Genomic DNA, 14628 nt, shown 5'->3' on the forward strand with positions numbered 1-14628 from the left:
CTGAAGCCCAACACACATCATCATCAAACATCATCACACATCATCACACGTCATGACATCACATCAGTAAACCTCCATCATTCTAAACCATCAGTTTAAAACTCCATCAGTCTAAACCTCCATCAGTCTGAACCTCCATCAGTCTAAACCTCCCTCAGTACAAATCTCCATCAGTAAACTTCCATCAGTTTAAACTCCATTGGTAAACCTCCATCAGTCTAAACCTCCATTAGTAAACCTCCATCAGTCCAAATCTCCATCATTAAACCACCATCAGTTTACACCTCCATCAATAAACCTCCATTAGTTTAAAACTTTGTCAGTAAACCTCCATCAGTCGAAGCCTCCATCAATAAACCTCCATCAGTAAATCTCCATCAGTCTAAACTTCCATCAGTAAACTTCCATCAGTCTAAACCTTCATCAGTAAACCTCCATCAGTCGAAACCTCCATCAATAAACCTCCATCAGTAAATCTCCATCAGTCTAAACTTCCATCAGTCTAAATCGCCATCAGTAAACCTCCATCAGTTTAAACCTCCGCCAATAAACATCCATCAGTTTAAAACTCCATCAGTAAACCCCCAACCTCCATCAGTAAACCTCCATCATTTTAAAACTACTTCAGTAAACCTCCATCAGTCTATACCTCTATCAGTAAACCTCCATCAGTCGAAACCTCCATCAATAAACCTCCATCATTTTAAAACTACTTCAGTACACCTCCATCAGTCATAACCTCTATCAGTAAACCTCCATCAGTCGAAACCTCCATCAATAAACCTCCATCAGTAAATCTCCATCAGTCGAAACCTTTATCAGTAAACCTCCATCAGTCTAAATCTCCATCAGTAAACCCCAACCTCCATCAGTAAACCTCCATCATTTTAAAACTACTTCAGTAAACCTCCATCAGTCTATACCTCCATCAGTCTAAACCTCCATCAGTCTAAAACTCCATTAGTCTAAACTTCCATCAGTAAACCTCCATCTTTTTAAAACTTCCATCAGTAAACCTCCATCTTTTTAAAACTAGTTCAGTACACCTCCATCAGTCATAACCTCTATCAGTAAACCTCCATCAGTCTAAACCTCCATCATTAAACTTCCATCAGTCTAAAACTCCATCAGTCTAAACCTCCATCAGTAAACCTCCATCAGTAAACCTCCATCAGTAAACCTCCATCATTTTAAAACTACTTTAGTAAACCTCCATCAGTAAACCTCCATCAGTCTAAACCTCCATCAGTCCAAACCTCCATCAGTAAACCTCCGTCAGCTGGACTGTAACAATGTCCAGGGTCCAGAAGCAGCTTCAGTGTCGCTTCATTCAATATTAAAGCTTTGAGCCTTTTATGTGCCTCAATGGCAGCAGATGGTTCACTTCAGTGTTTGGCCAGTAGAGGGCGCTGTGGCCACTGCTCTCAAAGTGAAACCTGCTTAGAGCCTAAAAGAAGATTTACCTTCAATCACCATTTATTAAATCTGCTTCCATTACTTCCATTAAAGAGCTCCGTCCCCTCAAAACAATAATCCTGATGACACACACACACACACACACACACACACACACACACACACACACACACACACACACACACACACACACACACACACACACACACACACACACACACACACACAGAGGACTGGATTGCAAAGAGACAACACAACAAGGAGAATCACAGAGGAAACAGAGAAGAGAAGTAGAGAGGAGTAGAGAGGAGGTGTAGAAAGGAGGAGAGGAGGAGTAGAGAGGAGGAGAGAAGAGAAAGAGAGGAGGAAGAAGGAGGTGAAGAGATGAACTTGGAGAAGATGGATAACAGAGGGAGGAGAGGAACCAACGGCTCCTACAAACGTTCCTCTATAAAACGCAGCACTTCTTCTGGATCACAGAAGGTAAAACACATTCACTCTTTATCCACTCTTCATTCACTCTTTATCCACTCTTCATTCACTCTTTATCCACTCTTCATTCACTCTTTATCCACGCTTCATTCACTCTTTATCCACGCTTCATTCACTCTATATTCACTCTACATTCACTCTATATTCACTCTACACACACTTTACATTCACTCTTCATTCACTCTACATTCACTCTATATTCACTCTATATTCACTCTACATTCACTCTATATTCACTCTACACACACTCTACATTCACTCTATATTCACTCTACATTCACTCTTCATTCACTCTACATTCACTCTATATTCACGCTACATTCACTCTATATTCACTCTACATTCACTCTATATTCACGCTACATTCACTCTACATTCACTCTATATTCACTCTATATTCACTCTACATTCACTCTATATTCACGCTACATTCACTCTACATTCACTCTATATTCACTCTACATTCACTCTATATTCACTCTACATTCACTCTACATTCACTCTATATTCACTCTATATTCACGCTACATTCACTCTACATTCACTCTATATTCACTCTATATTCACTCTACATTCACTCTATATTCACTCTACACACACTCTACATTCACCTTAACCAGAATGACAGGATGAGAAGATAAAAATATGTGGAGATGAGAAGTTGAGAAGTTGAGAAGATGTAGAGATCATAAGAGGGGGGTGAGAACATGAGAAGATGTGGAGATGATGAGAGAGGGATGAGAACATGGTAATATGTGGATATGATAATAGGGGGATGAAAACATGAGAAGAAGTAGAGATGAGAAGAGGGAATGAGAACATGAGAAGACGTGGAGATGATGAGAGGGTGATGATGATATGATAATATATATGTAGAGATGATACGAGGGGGATGAAAATATGAGAAGATGTAGATATGATAAGAGGGAGATGAGAACATGACAATATGTGGAAATGAGGATATGTAGAGATGATAAGAGGGAGATGAGAACATGACAATATGTGGAGATGAGAAGATGGGATGAGAACATGATAATATGTTGAGATGAGAAGATGGGATGACAACATGATAAGATGTGGAGATGAGGAGAGAGGGGGATTAGGACATGAAAATATGTAGAGATGAGGAGATGTAGACTTTGGCAGATCGTAACACGATGAAGGTGTGTGGATGAGAAGATGAGGAGTTGAGAGGATTATATTATGATGAGAAGATGAGATGATGATGACATGAGAAGATGGGCAGATATGGTATCATGATGAATGACGGTCGACAGGATTGATCAAGATGGAAACTGTTTCTGTTCACGTGAAAGAGAAGAACAATAAACCCTCATGATGTTATCACTAATCCTCCATCAGGCATAGTCCACACACACACACACACACACACACACACAGACACACACACACACACACACACACACACACACACACCCTCCCGGGGGGGGGGGGGGGGGGGGGGGGGGGGGGTAATAGCAGGGACTAAGAGGATTACATCTACAGACAAACAGAAAGCGGTCTCAGTGATTAGCAGGATCTGAGCCGCCTGGAATTCAAGGTTTTTCTGATTCTTCTTGTCAATCAAACACAAACGAGTTCTATCATGATCCTCCCTGATCCTGAGTCTCCATGTTCCCGAGTCTCCATGTTCCTGAGTCTCCATGTTCCCGAGTCTCCATGTTCCCGAGTCTCCATCTTCCTGAGTCTCCATCTTCCTGAGTCTCCATGTTCCCGAGTCTCCATGTTCCAGAGTCTCCATGTTCCCGAGTCTCCATGTTCCTGAGTCTCCATGTTCCTGAGTCTCCATCTTCCCGAGTCTCCATCTTCCAGAGTCTCCATGTTCCCGAGTCTCCATGTTCCTGAGTCTCCATGTTCCTGAGTCTCCATGTTCCCGAGTCTCCATGTTCCCGAGTCTCCATCTTCCCGAGTCTCCATGTTCCCGAGTCTCCATGTTCCCAAGTCTCCATCTTCCAGAGTCTCCATGTTCCTGAGTCTCCATGTTCCCGAGTCTCCATGTTCCCGAGTCTCCATGTTCCTGAGTCTCCATGTTCCTGAGTCTCCATGTTCCTGAGTCTCCATGTTGCTGACCTTCTTCATGTTCTTCTGTTTCAGGTTCATCGAGCTTGGATTGAAAGAACTTTTCAGAAGAGAGAATGTGTTCAGATTATTCCGAGCAAAGACCCCAGCAGGTAGATTACACTTCTCCACCTCTCAGTCCTGCTCCACCTCTCAGTCCTGCTCCACCTCAGGTTTGCTCCAGACAGCAACACACTTCTCACTGTAGTTGTTGTTGTTGTTATTTAGGTGTAGTTGTGGTCAGCTGGTGACTCAGCACACCACCGTCCCTCCAAGACCCAAAGAGGACCAGGCCCTCCTGGTCCAGCTGGAGATCCAGGCTCCAGAGAGGTGGAGTCCCCTAAAACACACCCAGGCCTCCCCCACTGATGCCTATGGAGTCCTGGAGTTCCAGGGTGGAGGACACATCAACAAGGCCATGGTACCTGCCCATGGGAGGTGGGGCTAGGGGTGGTGGGATGATTGTGGCGGGGCTGTGCTGGTGGCTGGGAGGGTGGTGGTTTTGGGGGTAGTGGTGTTGGGTGGGGGTGTTAGATGGTGGTGTCGGGTAGTTTTGGGAGTGGGGGTGTTGTGTGGTGGTGTCGGGTAGTTTTGGGAGTGGGGTGTTGTGTGGTGGTGTTAGGTGGTGGTGCAGGGTAGTTTTGGAAGTGGGGGTGTTGGGTGGTTCTGGGGGTTGTGTTGGGTGGGTCTGGGGGATGGTGGTGTTAGGTGGTTCTGGACTGGTGTTGTTGGGTGGTTTTGGGTGGTTCTGGGGTGGTGTTGTTGGGTGGTGTTGGGTGGTTCTGGGGTAGTGTTGTTGGGTGGTGTTGGGTGGTTCTGGGGTAGTGTTGTTGGGTGGTTCTAGGGTGGTGTTGTTGGGTGGTTCTTGGGTGGTGTTGTTGGGTGGTTCTGGGGTGGTGTTGTTGGGTGGTTCTGGGGTGGTGTTGGGTGGTTCTGGGGTAGTGTTGTTGGGTGGTGTTGTTGGCTGGTTCTGGGGTGGTGTTGTTGGGTGGTGTTGGGTGGTTCTGGGGTGGTGTTGTTGGGTGGTGTTGGGTGGTTCTGGGGTGGTGTTGTTGGGTGGTTCTGGGGTAGTGTTGTTGGGTGGTGTTGGGTGGTTCTGGGGTGGTGTTGTTGGGTGGTGTTGGGTGGTTCTGGGGTAGTGTTGTTGGGTGGTGTTGGGTGGTTCTGGGGTAGTGTTGTTGGGTGGTTCTAGGGTGGTGTTGTTGGGTGGTTCTTGGGTGGTGTTGTTGGGTGGTGTTGGGTGGTTCTGGGGTGGTGTTGTTGGGTGGTTCTGGGGTGGTGTTGGGTGGTTCTGGGGTAGTGTTGTTGGGTGGTGTTGTTGGCTGGTTCTGGGGTGGTGTTGTTGGGTGGTGTTGGGTGGTTCTGGGGTGGTGTTGGGTGGTTCTGGGGTAGTGTTGTTGGGTGGTGTTGGGTGGCTCTGGGGTGGTGTTGTTGGGTGGTGTTGGGTGGTTCTGGGGTGGTGTTGTTGGGTGATGTTGGGTGGTTCTGTGGGGTGCTGGTGGTGTTGGGTGGGGTTGGCGGAGGTCTTCAGGTCCTGACCCGGGTCCTTCCTGTCCCAGTACATCAGGGTGGCCTACGACTCAAGACCGGACTCCCTGCTGCACCTGATGGTCCAGGACTGGCAGCTGGACCTGCCCACCCTGCTGATCTCGGTCCATGGGGGTCTGCAGAACTTCCAGCTGCCCCCCAAACTCAAGCAGGTCTTTGGTAAAGGTCTGATCAAAGCTGCAGTTACCACCGGGGCCTGGATCTTCACCGGGGGAGTCAGTACAGGTACCAGGACCCAGACCAGGTCCCACAGGAGGAGTAGAACAGAATAGAATATAACTTTATTTCTATAGCACCTTTCACAGACGTGAGTCACAAGGTGCTTAACGGCACTAAAACCAGACAAAATCAAACCGATCAGATCATGAAGCGTATAGAAGCAAGAAAAAACAGACATGGTTATAGAGCAAAGTAAGATTGAGCAGCTGCAGGTCAAAGGCCTGCCTGAATATTAGAGTTTTGAACTGCTTCATCACTGGACCACAGGAGTCAACACATCTCAGCTGGAGGGGAAGAGCATCCCACAGCTTTGGTTTCAGAGCTTCAAACCACAGTCACCTCGGGTTCCCAGCTTGGTGTGTGGAACCACAAGCAGCGTTGGTTCTTCACACCTGAGACTCTACTTGGGACAAACAGGTGGGGGAGGGTGGAAATATAAACAGTGTTTGGCAATGGAATGCTTTAAAAGTTAACACTAGTATTTTAAAATGAACACCGAAGGTGATCAGGATCCACTGAAGGGAGGGAGGATGGAGTGATGTGAAGGAAAGGAGGAGATGATGGAGTGATGTGGAGGGAGGGAGGAGAGAATGGAGTGATGTGGAGGGAGGGAGGATGGAGTGATGTGGAGGGAGAGAGGAGATGATGGAGTGATGTGAAGGAAAGGAGGAGATGATGGAGTGATGTGGAGGGAGAGAGGAGATGATGGAGTGATGTGAAGGAAGGGAGGAGATGATGGAGTGATGCGGAGGGAGCGAGGAGAGAATGGAGTGATGTGGAGGGAGGGAGGGAGGATGGAGTCATGTGGAGGGAGGAGATGATAGAGTGATGTGAAGGAAGGGAGGAGATGATAGAGTGATGTGGAGGGAGGAGAGGATGGAGTGATGTGGACGGAGGGAGGGGAGGATGGAGTGATGTGGAGGAAGGGAGGAAATGATGGAGTGATGTGGGCGGAGGGAGGGGAGGATGGAGTGATGTGGAGGGAGGAGAGGATGGAGTGATGTGGAGGAAGGGAGGAGAGGATGTAGGGATGTGGAGGGAGGAGAGGATGGAGTGATGTGGAGGGAGGAGAGGATGGGGTGATGTGGAGAGAGGGAGGAGAGGATGGAGTGATGTGGAGAGAGGGAGGAGAGGATGGAGTGATGTGGAGGGAGGAGAGCATGGGGTGATGTGGAGGGAGGGAGGAGAGGATGGAGTGATGTGGAGAGAGGGAGGAGAGGATGGAGTGATGTGGAGGGAGGAGAGGATGGAGTGATGTGGAGGGAGGAGAGCATGGGGTGATGTGGAGGGAGGAGAGGATGGAGTGATGTGGAGGGAGAGAGGAGAGGATGGAGTGATGTAGAGGGAGAGAGGGGAGGATGGAGTGATGTGGGCGGAGGGAGGGGAGGATGGAGTGATGTGGAGGGAGGAGAGGATGTAGGGATATGGAGGGAGGAGAGGAGGAGGGAATGCAGGCTCTCTGGGTTGTCCCCATTAAAAGACAAGAAGCTGCATTTTGGAAGGTTTGAAGAACTGATTAAAACTGTTAAAAAGTTGAAGAGAAAGAAGGATGTTACAGTATTCTAAAGGAGAGAAAGAAGGATGTTACAGTAGTCTAAAGGAGAGATAGAAGGATGTTACAGTAGTCTAAAGGAGAGAAAGAAGGATGTTACAGTAGTCTAAAGGAGAGAAAGAAGGATGTTACAGTAGTCTAAAGGAGAGATAGAAGGATGTTACAGTAGTCTAAAGGAGAGATAGAAGGATGTTAAAGTAGTTTAAAGGAGAGAAAGACGGATGTTACTGTATTCTAAAGGAGAGAAAGAATTTTCAATTCAATTCAATTCAATTTTATTTGTAAAGCGCTAAATCACATCAACAAACATCTCAAAGCGCTCTTACAATGATAGAGAACAACAGGACCCAACTAAACCTTTCCAAAGCAGCAGGTGTAACAAGCAACAGTGGCCAGGAAAAACTCCCTCGCATGGAGAGAAGTTCAAGAACTCCCTCTTCAGGAAGAAACCGTGGGGCGGAGCCTAGACTCTGGAAGGACGGCCATCCGCCTTGACCGGTTGGGGGGAGAAGTACATGGGATAGGACAGGGAGAGAGAGGAAAAGAAGAGGGAGAGAGAGAGAGGAATAGAAGAGAGAGAGAGAGAGAGGAATAGAAGAGAGAGAGAGAGGAATAGAAGAGAGAGAGAGAGAGAGAGGCAGACAGGCCAGAGAAGTACAAATACTAAGAAAAGTCTATGATGAGCGTTGGTCTGATGATGAACCAATCTCAGTCTGGAGTTTAAGGGCCGTGCCGTTGCGGTGGGGTCCCGGTGCTGTGGGGGGGTCTCGGTTCTGTGGGGGAGTCCCGGTGCTGTGGTGGGGTCTCGGTGCTGTGGGAGGGTCCCGGTGCTGTGGGGGGGTCCCGGTGCTGTGGGGGGGTCGGGTAGTAGGACCGTGGTAACTCCACTCTGGGAGTCTTGGGTCTGATCCCCTGGATCCTGCTCCCCTCCTGTCAGGATCTGGTGGCTCCAGTAATGTTGTTACACAGAGAGAAAGAAAGAAAGACAAGAAACAGAAGCTCCAAATGTAGAGTTCCTCCCTTTAACGGGAGAGAGGAAATCCCCTCAGCAGTCTAGGCCTAGAGCAGCTCAACTTAGTGCTCCTATTTTATTCCTAATGAGAAGCTCTATCAAAGAGGAAGCTTTTTAGTCTACTCTTAAATAAACTAATGGTGTGGGCCCTTCGGACCGAGGCTGCTAGTTGATTCCAGAGTAAAGGAGCCATATGGCTGAAACTCCTGCCTCCTCTTTTACTTTGAAGGACTTTAGGGATTACCAACAGTCCTGCATCCTCAGAGCCAAGGGCTCGTGGAGGGTGAGACCCTTCTAGAAGTTTCTCCATATAGGACGGAGCCTGGTGATGAAGAGTTTTAGATGTGATCAGAAGGATGTTGAATTCTATTCTAGATTTGATGTGAAGCCAGTGTAAGGATGCTAAGACTGGGGAGATGTGCTCTCTTCTTCCAGTTCTGGTTAGTAAACCTGCAGCAGCGTTCTGCTCTAGCTGGAAGATCCTAACAGAGGAGTTTGGACATCCTGACATTAGGGAGTTACAATCATCTCATCTTGAAGTCACAAAGGCAGGAAGCATTTGTTCTGCATCTTTGAAGGACAAGAAGTTTCTCATTTTTTCAATATTCCTTAGATGGAAGAAGGCTGTCCTGGAGACATGTTTAACATGGGACATAAAGGACAGATCCTGATCAGAAATAACACCCAGGTTCCTAATATCACTGTTAGAGGTTAAGGTAATATTATCTAAGGTAATCAGACTATCTGAAAAGTAATCCCTGAGCTTTTTAGGACCTAGGATTAGAACCTCAGTCTTGGATGTGTTGAGCATTAAGAAGTTGATAGACATCCAGGACTTAACGTCCCTTAACGAGAGAAAGAAGGATGTTACAGTAGTCTAAAGGAGAGAAAGAAGGATGTTACTGTAGTCTAAAGGAGAAGAGAAAGAAGGATGTTACAGTAGTCTAAAGGAGAGATAGAAGGATGTTACAGTCGTTTAAAGGAGAGAAAGAAGGATGTTTAAGTAGTCTAAAGGAGAGATAGAAGGATGTTACAGTAGTCTAAAGGAGAGGAAGAAAGATGTTACAGTAGTCTAAAGGAGAAGAGATAGAAGGATGTTACAGTAGTCTAAAGGAGAAGAGATAGAAGGATGTTACAGTAGTCTAAAGGAGAGAAAAAAGGATGTTACAATAGTCTAAAGGAGAGAAAGAAGGATGTTACAGTAGTCTAAAGGAGAGATAGAAGGATGTTACAGTAGTCTAAAGGAGAGAAAGAAGGATGTTACAGTCGTCTAAAGGAGAGATAGAAGGATGTTACAGTAGTTTAAAGGAGAGAAAGAAGGATGTTACAGTAGTCTAAAGGAGAGATAGAAGGATGTTAAAGTAGTCTAAAGTAGAAGAGAAAGAAGGATGTTACAGTAGTCTAAAGGAGAAGAGATAGAAGGATGTTACAGTAGTCTAAAGTAGAAGAGAAAAAAGGATGTTACAGTAGTCTAAAGGAGAAGAGATAGAAGGATGTTACAGTAGTCTAAAGGAGAGGAAGAAAGATGTTACAGTAGTCTAAAGGAGAAGAGATAGAAGGATGTTACAGTAGTCTAAAGGAGAGATAGAAGGATGTTACAGTAGTCTAAAGGAGAAGAGATAGAAGGATGTTACAGTAGTCTAAAGGAGAGAAAAAAGGATGTTACAATAGTCTAAAGGAGAGAAAGAAGGATGTTACAGTAGTCTAAAGGAGAGATAGAAGGATGTTACAGTAGTCTAAAGGAGAGAAAGAAGGATGTTACAGTCGTCTAAAGGAGAGATAGAAGGATGTTACAGTAGTTTAAAGGAGAGAAAGAAGGATGTTACAGTAGTCTAAAGGAGAGATAGAAGGATGTTAAAGTAGTCTAAAGTAGAAGAGAAAGAAGGATGTTACAGTAGTCTAAAGGAGAAGAGATAGAAGGATGTTACAGTAGTCTAAAGTAGAAGAGAAAAAAGGATGTTACAGTAGTCTAAAGGAGAAGAGATAGAAGGATGTTACAGTAGTCTAAAGTAGAAGAGAAAAAAGGATGTTACAGTAGTCTAAAGGAGAAGAGATAGAAGGATGTTACAGTAGAATAAAGTAGAAGAGATAGAAGGATGTTACAGTAGTCTAAAGGAGAGAAAGAAGGATGTTACAGTAGTTTAAAGGAGAGAAAGACGGATGTTACTGTAGTCTAAAGGAGAGATAGAAGGATGTTACAGTCGTTTAAAGGAGAGAAAGAAGGATGTTTAAGTAGTCTAAAGGAGAGAAAGAAGGATGTTACTGTATTCTAAAGGAGAGAAAGAAGGATGTTACAGTAGTCTAAAGTAGAGAAAGAAGGATGTTAAAGTAGTCTAAAGTAGAAGAGAAAGAAGGATGTTACAGTAGTCTAAAGGAGAGATAGAAGGATGTTAAAGTAGTCTAAAGTAGAAGAGAAAGAAGGATGTTACAGTAGTCTAAAGGAGAGAAAGAAGGATGTTACTGTAGTCTAAAGGAGAAGAGATAGAAGGATGTTACAGTAGTCTAAAGGAGAAGAGAAAGAAGGATGTTACAGTAGTCTAAAGGAGAGATAGAAGGACGTTACAGTAGTCTAAAGGAGAGATAGAAGGATGTTACAGTAGTCTAAAGGAGAGAAAGAAAGATGTTACAGTAGTCTAAAGGAGAGATAGAAGGATGTTACAGTAGTCTAAAGGAGAGGAAGAAAGATGTTACAGTAGTCTAAAGGAGAAGAGATAGAAGGATGTTACAGTAGTCTAAAGGAGAGATAGAAGGATGTTACAGTAGTCTAAAGGAGAGAAAGAAAGATGTTACAGTAGTCTAAAGGAGAGATAGAAGGATGTTACAGTAGTCTAAAGGAGAGGAAGAAAGATGTTACAGTAGTCTAAAGGAGAAGAGATAGAAGGATGTTACAGTAGTCTAAAGGAGAGAAAAAAGGATGTTACAATAGTCTAAAGGAGAGAAAGAAGGATGTTACAGTAGTCTAAAGGAGAGATAGAAGGATGTTACAGTAGTCTAAAGGAGAGAAAGAAGGATGTTACAGTCGTCTAAAGGAGAGATAGAAGGATGTTACAGTAGTTTAAAGGAGAGAAAGAAGGATGTTACAGTAGTCTAAAGGAGAGATAGAAGGATGTTAAAGTAGTCTAAAGTAGAAGAGAAAGAAGGATGTTACAGTAGTCTAAAGGAGAAGAGATAGAAGGATGTTACAGTAGTCTAAAGTAGAAGAGAAAAAAGGATGTTACAGTAGTCTAAAGGAGAAGAGATAGAAGGATGTTACAGTAGTCTAAAGTAGAAGAGAAAAAAGGATGTTACAGTAGTCTAAAGGAGAAGAGATAGAAGGATGTTACAGTATAATAAAGTAGAAGAGATAGAAGGATGTTACAGTAGTCTAAAGGAGAGAAAGAAGGATGTTACAGTAGTTTAAAGGAGAGAAAGACGGATGTTACTGTAGTCTAAAGGAGAGATAGAAGGATGTTACAGTAGTTTAAAGGAGAGAAAGAAGGATGTTACAGTAGTTTAAAGGAGAGAAAGACGGATGTTACTGTAGTCTAAAGGAGAGATAGAAGGATGTTACTGTATTCTAAAGGAGAGAAAGAAGGATGTTACAGTAGTCTAAAGGAGAGAAAGAAGGATGTTACTGTAGTCTAAAGGAGAGATAGAAGGATGTTACAGTAGTCTAAAGGAGAGAAAGAAGGATGTTACAGTAGTTTAAAGGAGAGAAAGAAGGATGTTAAAGTAGTCTAAAGGAGAGATAGAAGGATGTTACTGTAGTCTAAAGGAGAAATAAAAGGATGTTACAGTAGTCTAAAGGAGAGAAAGAAGGATGTTACTGTAGTCCAAAGTAGAGAAAGAAGGATGTTACAGTAGTCTAAAGGAGAAGAGAAAGAAGGATGTTAAAGTAGTCGAAAGGAGAGAAAGAAGGATGTTACAGTAGTCTAAAGGAGAGATAGAAGGATGTTACAGTATTCCAAAGGAGAGATAGAAGGATGTTACTGTAGTTTAAAGGAGAGATAGAAGGATGTTACAGTAGTTTAAAGGAGAGAAAGAAGGATGTTAAAGTAGTCTAAAGGAGAGAAAGAAGGGTGTTACTGTAGTCTAAAGGAGAAGAGAAAGAAGGATGTTAAAGTAGTCGAAAGGAGAGAAAGAAGGATGTTACAGTAGTTTAAAAGAGAGAAAGAAGGATGTTACTGTAGTTTAAAGGAGAGAAAGAAGGATGTTAAAGTAGTCGAAAGGAGAGAAAGAAGGATGTTACAGTAGTTTAAAGGAGAGAAAGAAGGATGTTACAGTATTCTAAAGGAGAGAAAGAAGGATGTTACAGTAGTTTAAAAGAGAGAAAGAAGGATGTTACTGTAGTTTAAAGGAGAGAAAGAAGGATGTTAAAGTAGTCGAAAGGAGAGAAAGAAGGATGTTACAGTAGTTTAAAGGAGAGAAAGAAGGATGTTACAGTATTCTAAAGGAGAGAAAGAAGGATGTTACAGTAGTCTAAAGGAGAAGGGAAAGAAGGATGTTAAAGTAGTCGAAAGGAGAGAAAGAAGGATGTTACAGTAGTCTAAAGGAGAGATAGAAGGATGTTACAGTATTCCAAAGGAGAGATAGAAGGATGTTACAGTAGTCTAAAGGAGAGAAAGAAGGATGTTACTGTAGTTTAAAGGAGAGATAGAAGGATGTTACAGTAGTTTAAAGGAGAGAAAGAAGGATGTTAAAGTAGTCTAAAGGAGAGAAAGAAGGATGTTACTGTAGTCTAAAGGAGAAATAAAAGGATGTTACAGTAGTCTAAAGGAGAGAAAGAAGGATGTTACTGTAGTCTAAAGGAAAAGAGAAAGAAGGATGTTAAAGTAGTCGAAAGGAGAGAAAGAAGAATGTTACAGTAGTTTAAAAGAGAGAAAGAAGGATGTTACAGTAGTTTAAAAGAGAGAAAGAAGGATGTTAAAGTAGTCGAAAGGAGAGAAAGAAGGATGTTACAGTAGTTTAAAGGAGAGAAAGAAGGATGTGACAGTATTCTAAAGGAGAGAAAGAAGGATGTTACAGTAGTCTAAAGGAGAGAAAGAGGGATGTTACAGTAGTCTAAAGGAGAAGAGAAAGAAGGATGTTAAAGTAGTCGAAAGGAGAGAAAGAAGGATGTTACAGTAGTTTAAAGGAGAGAAAGAAGGATGTTAAAGTAGTCTAAAGGAGAAATAAAAGGATGTTACTGTAGTTCAAAGTAGAGAAAGAGGGATGTTATAGTAGTCTAAAGGAGAAGAGAAAGAAGGATGTTAAAGTAGTCGAAAGGAGAGAAAGAAGGATGTTACAGTAGTTTAAAGGAGAGAAAGAAGGATGTTAAAGTAGTCTAAAGGAGAAATAAAAGGATGTTACTGTAGTTCAAAGTAGAGAAAGAGGGATGTTATAGTAGTCTAAAGGAGAAGAGAAAGAAGGATGTTAAAGTAGTCGAAAGGAGAGAAAGAAGGATGTTACAGTATTCTAAAGGAGAGAAAGAAGGATGTTACAGTAATCTAAAGGAGAGATAGAAGGATGTTACAGTAGTCTAAAGGAGAGAAAGAAGGATGTTACAGTAGTCTAAAGGAGAGAAAGAAGGATGTTACAGTAGTTTAAAGGAGAGAAAGAAGGATGGTACAGTAGTCTAAAGGAGAGATAGAAGGATGTTACAGTAGTTTAAAGGAGAGAAAGAAGGATGTTACTGTAGTCTAAAGGAGAGAAAGAAGGATGTTACAGTAGTCTAAAGGAGAGAAAGAAGGATGTTACAGTATTCTAAAGGAGAGAAAGAAGGATGTTACAGTAGTTTAAAGGAGAGAAAGAAGGATGTTACAGTATTCTAAAGGAGAGAAAGAAGGATGTTACAGTAGTCTAAAGGAGAGAAAGAAGGATGTTACAGTAGTCTAAAGGAGAGATAGAAGGATGTTACAGTATTCTAAAGGAGAGAAAGAAGGATGTTACAGTAGTCTAAAGTAGAAGAGAAAGAAGGATGTTACAGTAGTTTAAAGGAGAGAAAGAAGGATGTTACAGTATTCTAAAGGAGAGAAAGAAAGATGTTACAGTATTCTAAAGGAGAGAAAGAAGGATGTTACAGTAGTCTAAAGGAGAGAAAGAAGGATGTTACAGTAGTTTAAAGGAGAGAAAGAAGGATGTTACAGTAGTCGAAAGGAGAGAAAGAAGAATGTTACAGTAGTCTAAAGTAGAAGAGATAGAAGGATGTTGCAGTAGTTTAAAGGAGAGAAAGAAGGATGTTACAGTAGTCGAAAGGAGAGATAGAAGGATGTTACAGTAGTCTAAAGGAGAGAAAGAAGGATGTTACAGTAGTCTAAAGTAGAAGAGATAGAAGGATGTTGCAGTAGTTTAA

At 43.0% G+C, this 14628-nt stretch overlaps 1 protein-coding gene across 1 annotated transcript in view; it reads left to right on the forward strand.

Moving 5' to 3' along the window:
* Positions 1-1815: 1815 nt before the first annotated feature.
* LOC308106746 (transient receptor potential cation channel subfamily M member 1-like) overlaps positions 1816-14628 on the forward strand; it is a gene marked incomplete at both ends in the record, with an annotated part of 49667 nt that continues 36854 nt past the window's right edge. The window contains 4 exons of the mRNA XM_080458656.1: positions 1816-1899; positions 4024-4100; positions 4216-4408; positions 5547-5760. Of these exons, the coding sequence (XP_080314782.1) occupies positions 1816-1899; positions 4024-4100; positions 4216-4408; positions 5547-5760 (568 nt within the window). The remainder of the gene's footprint in view (positions 1900-4023; positions 4101-4215; positions 4409-5546; positions 5761-14628) is intronic.

The sequence above is a fragment of the Lipophrys pholis genome (genome assembly GCF_963383615.2).
Source record: "Lipophrys pholis genome assembly, chromosome: 2".
In the NCBI taxonomy this organism is placed as follows: Eukaryota; Metazoa; Chordata; class Actinopteri; order Blenniiformes; family Blenniidae; genus Lipophrys; species Lipophrys pholis.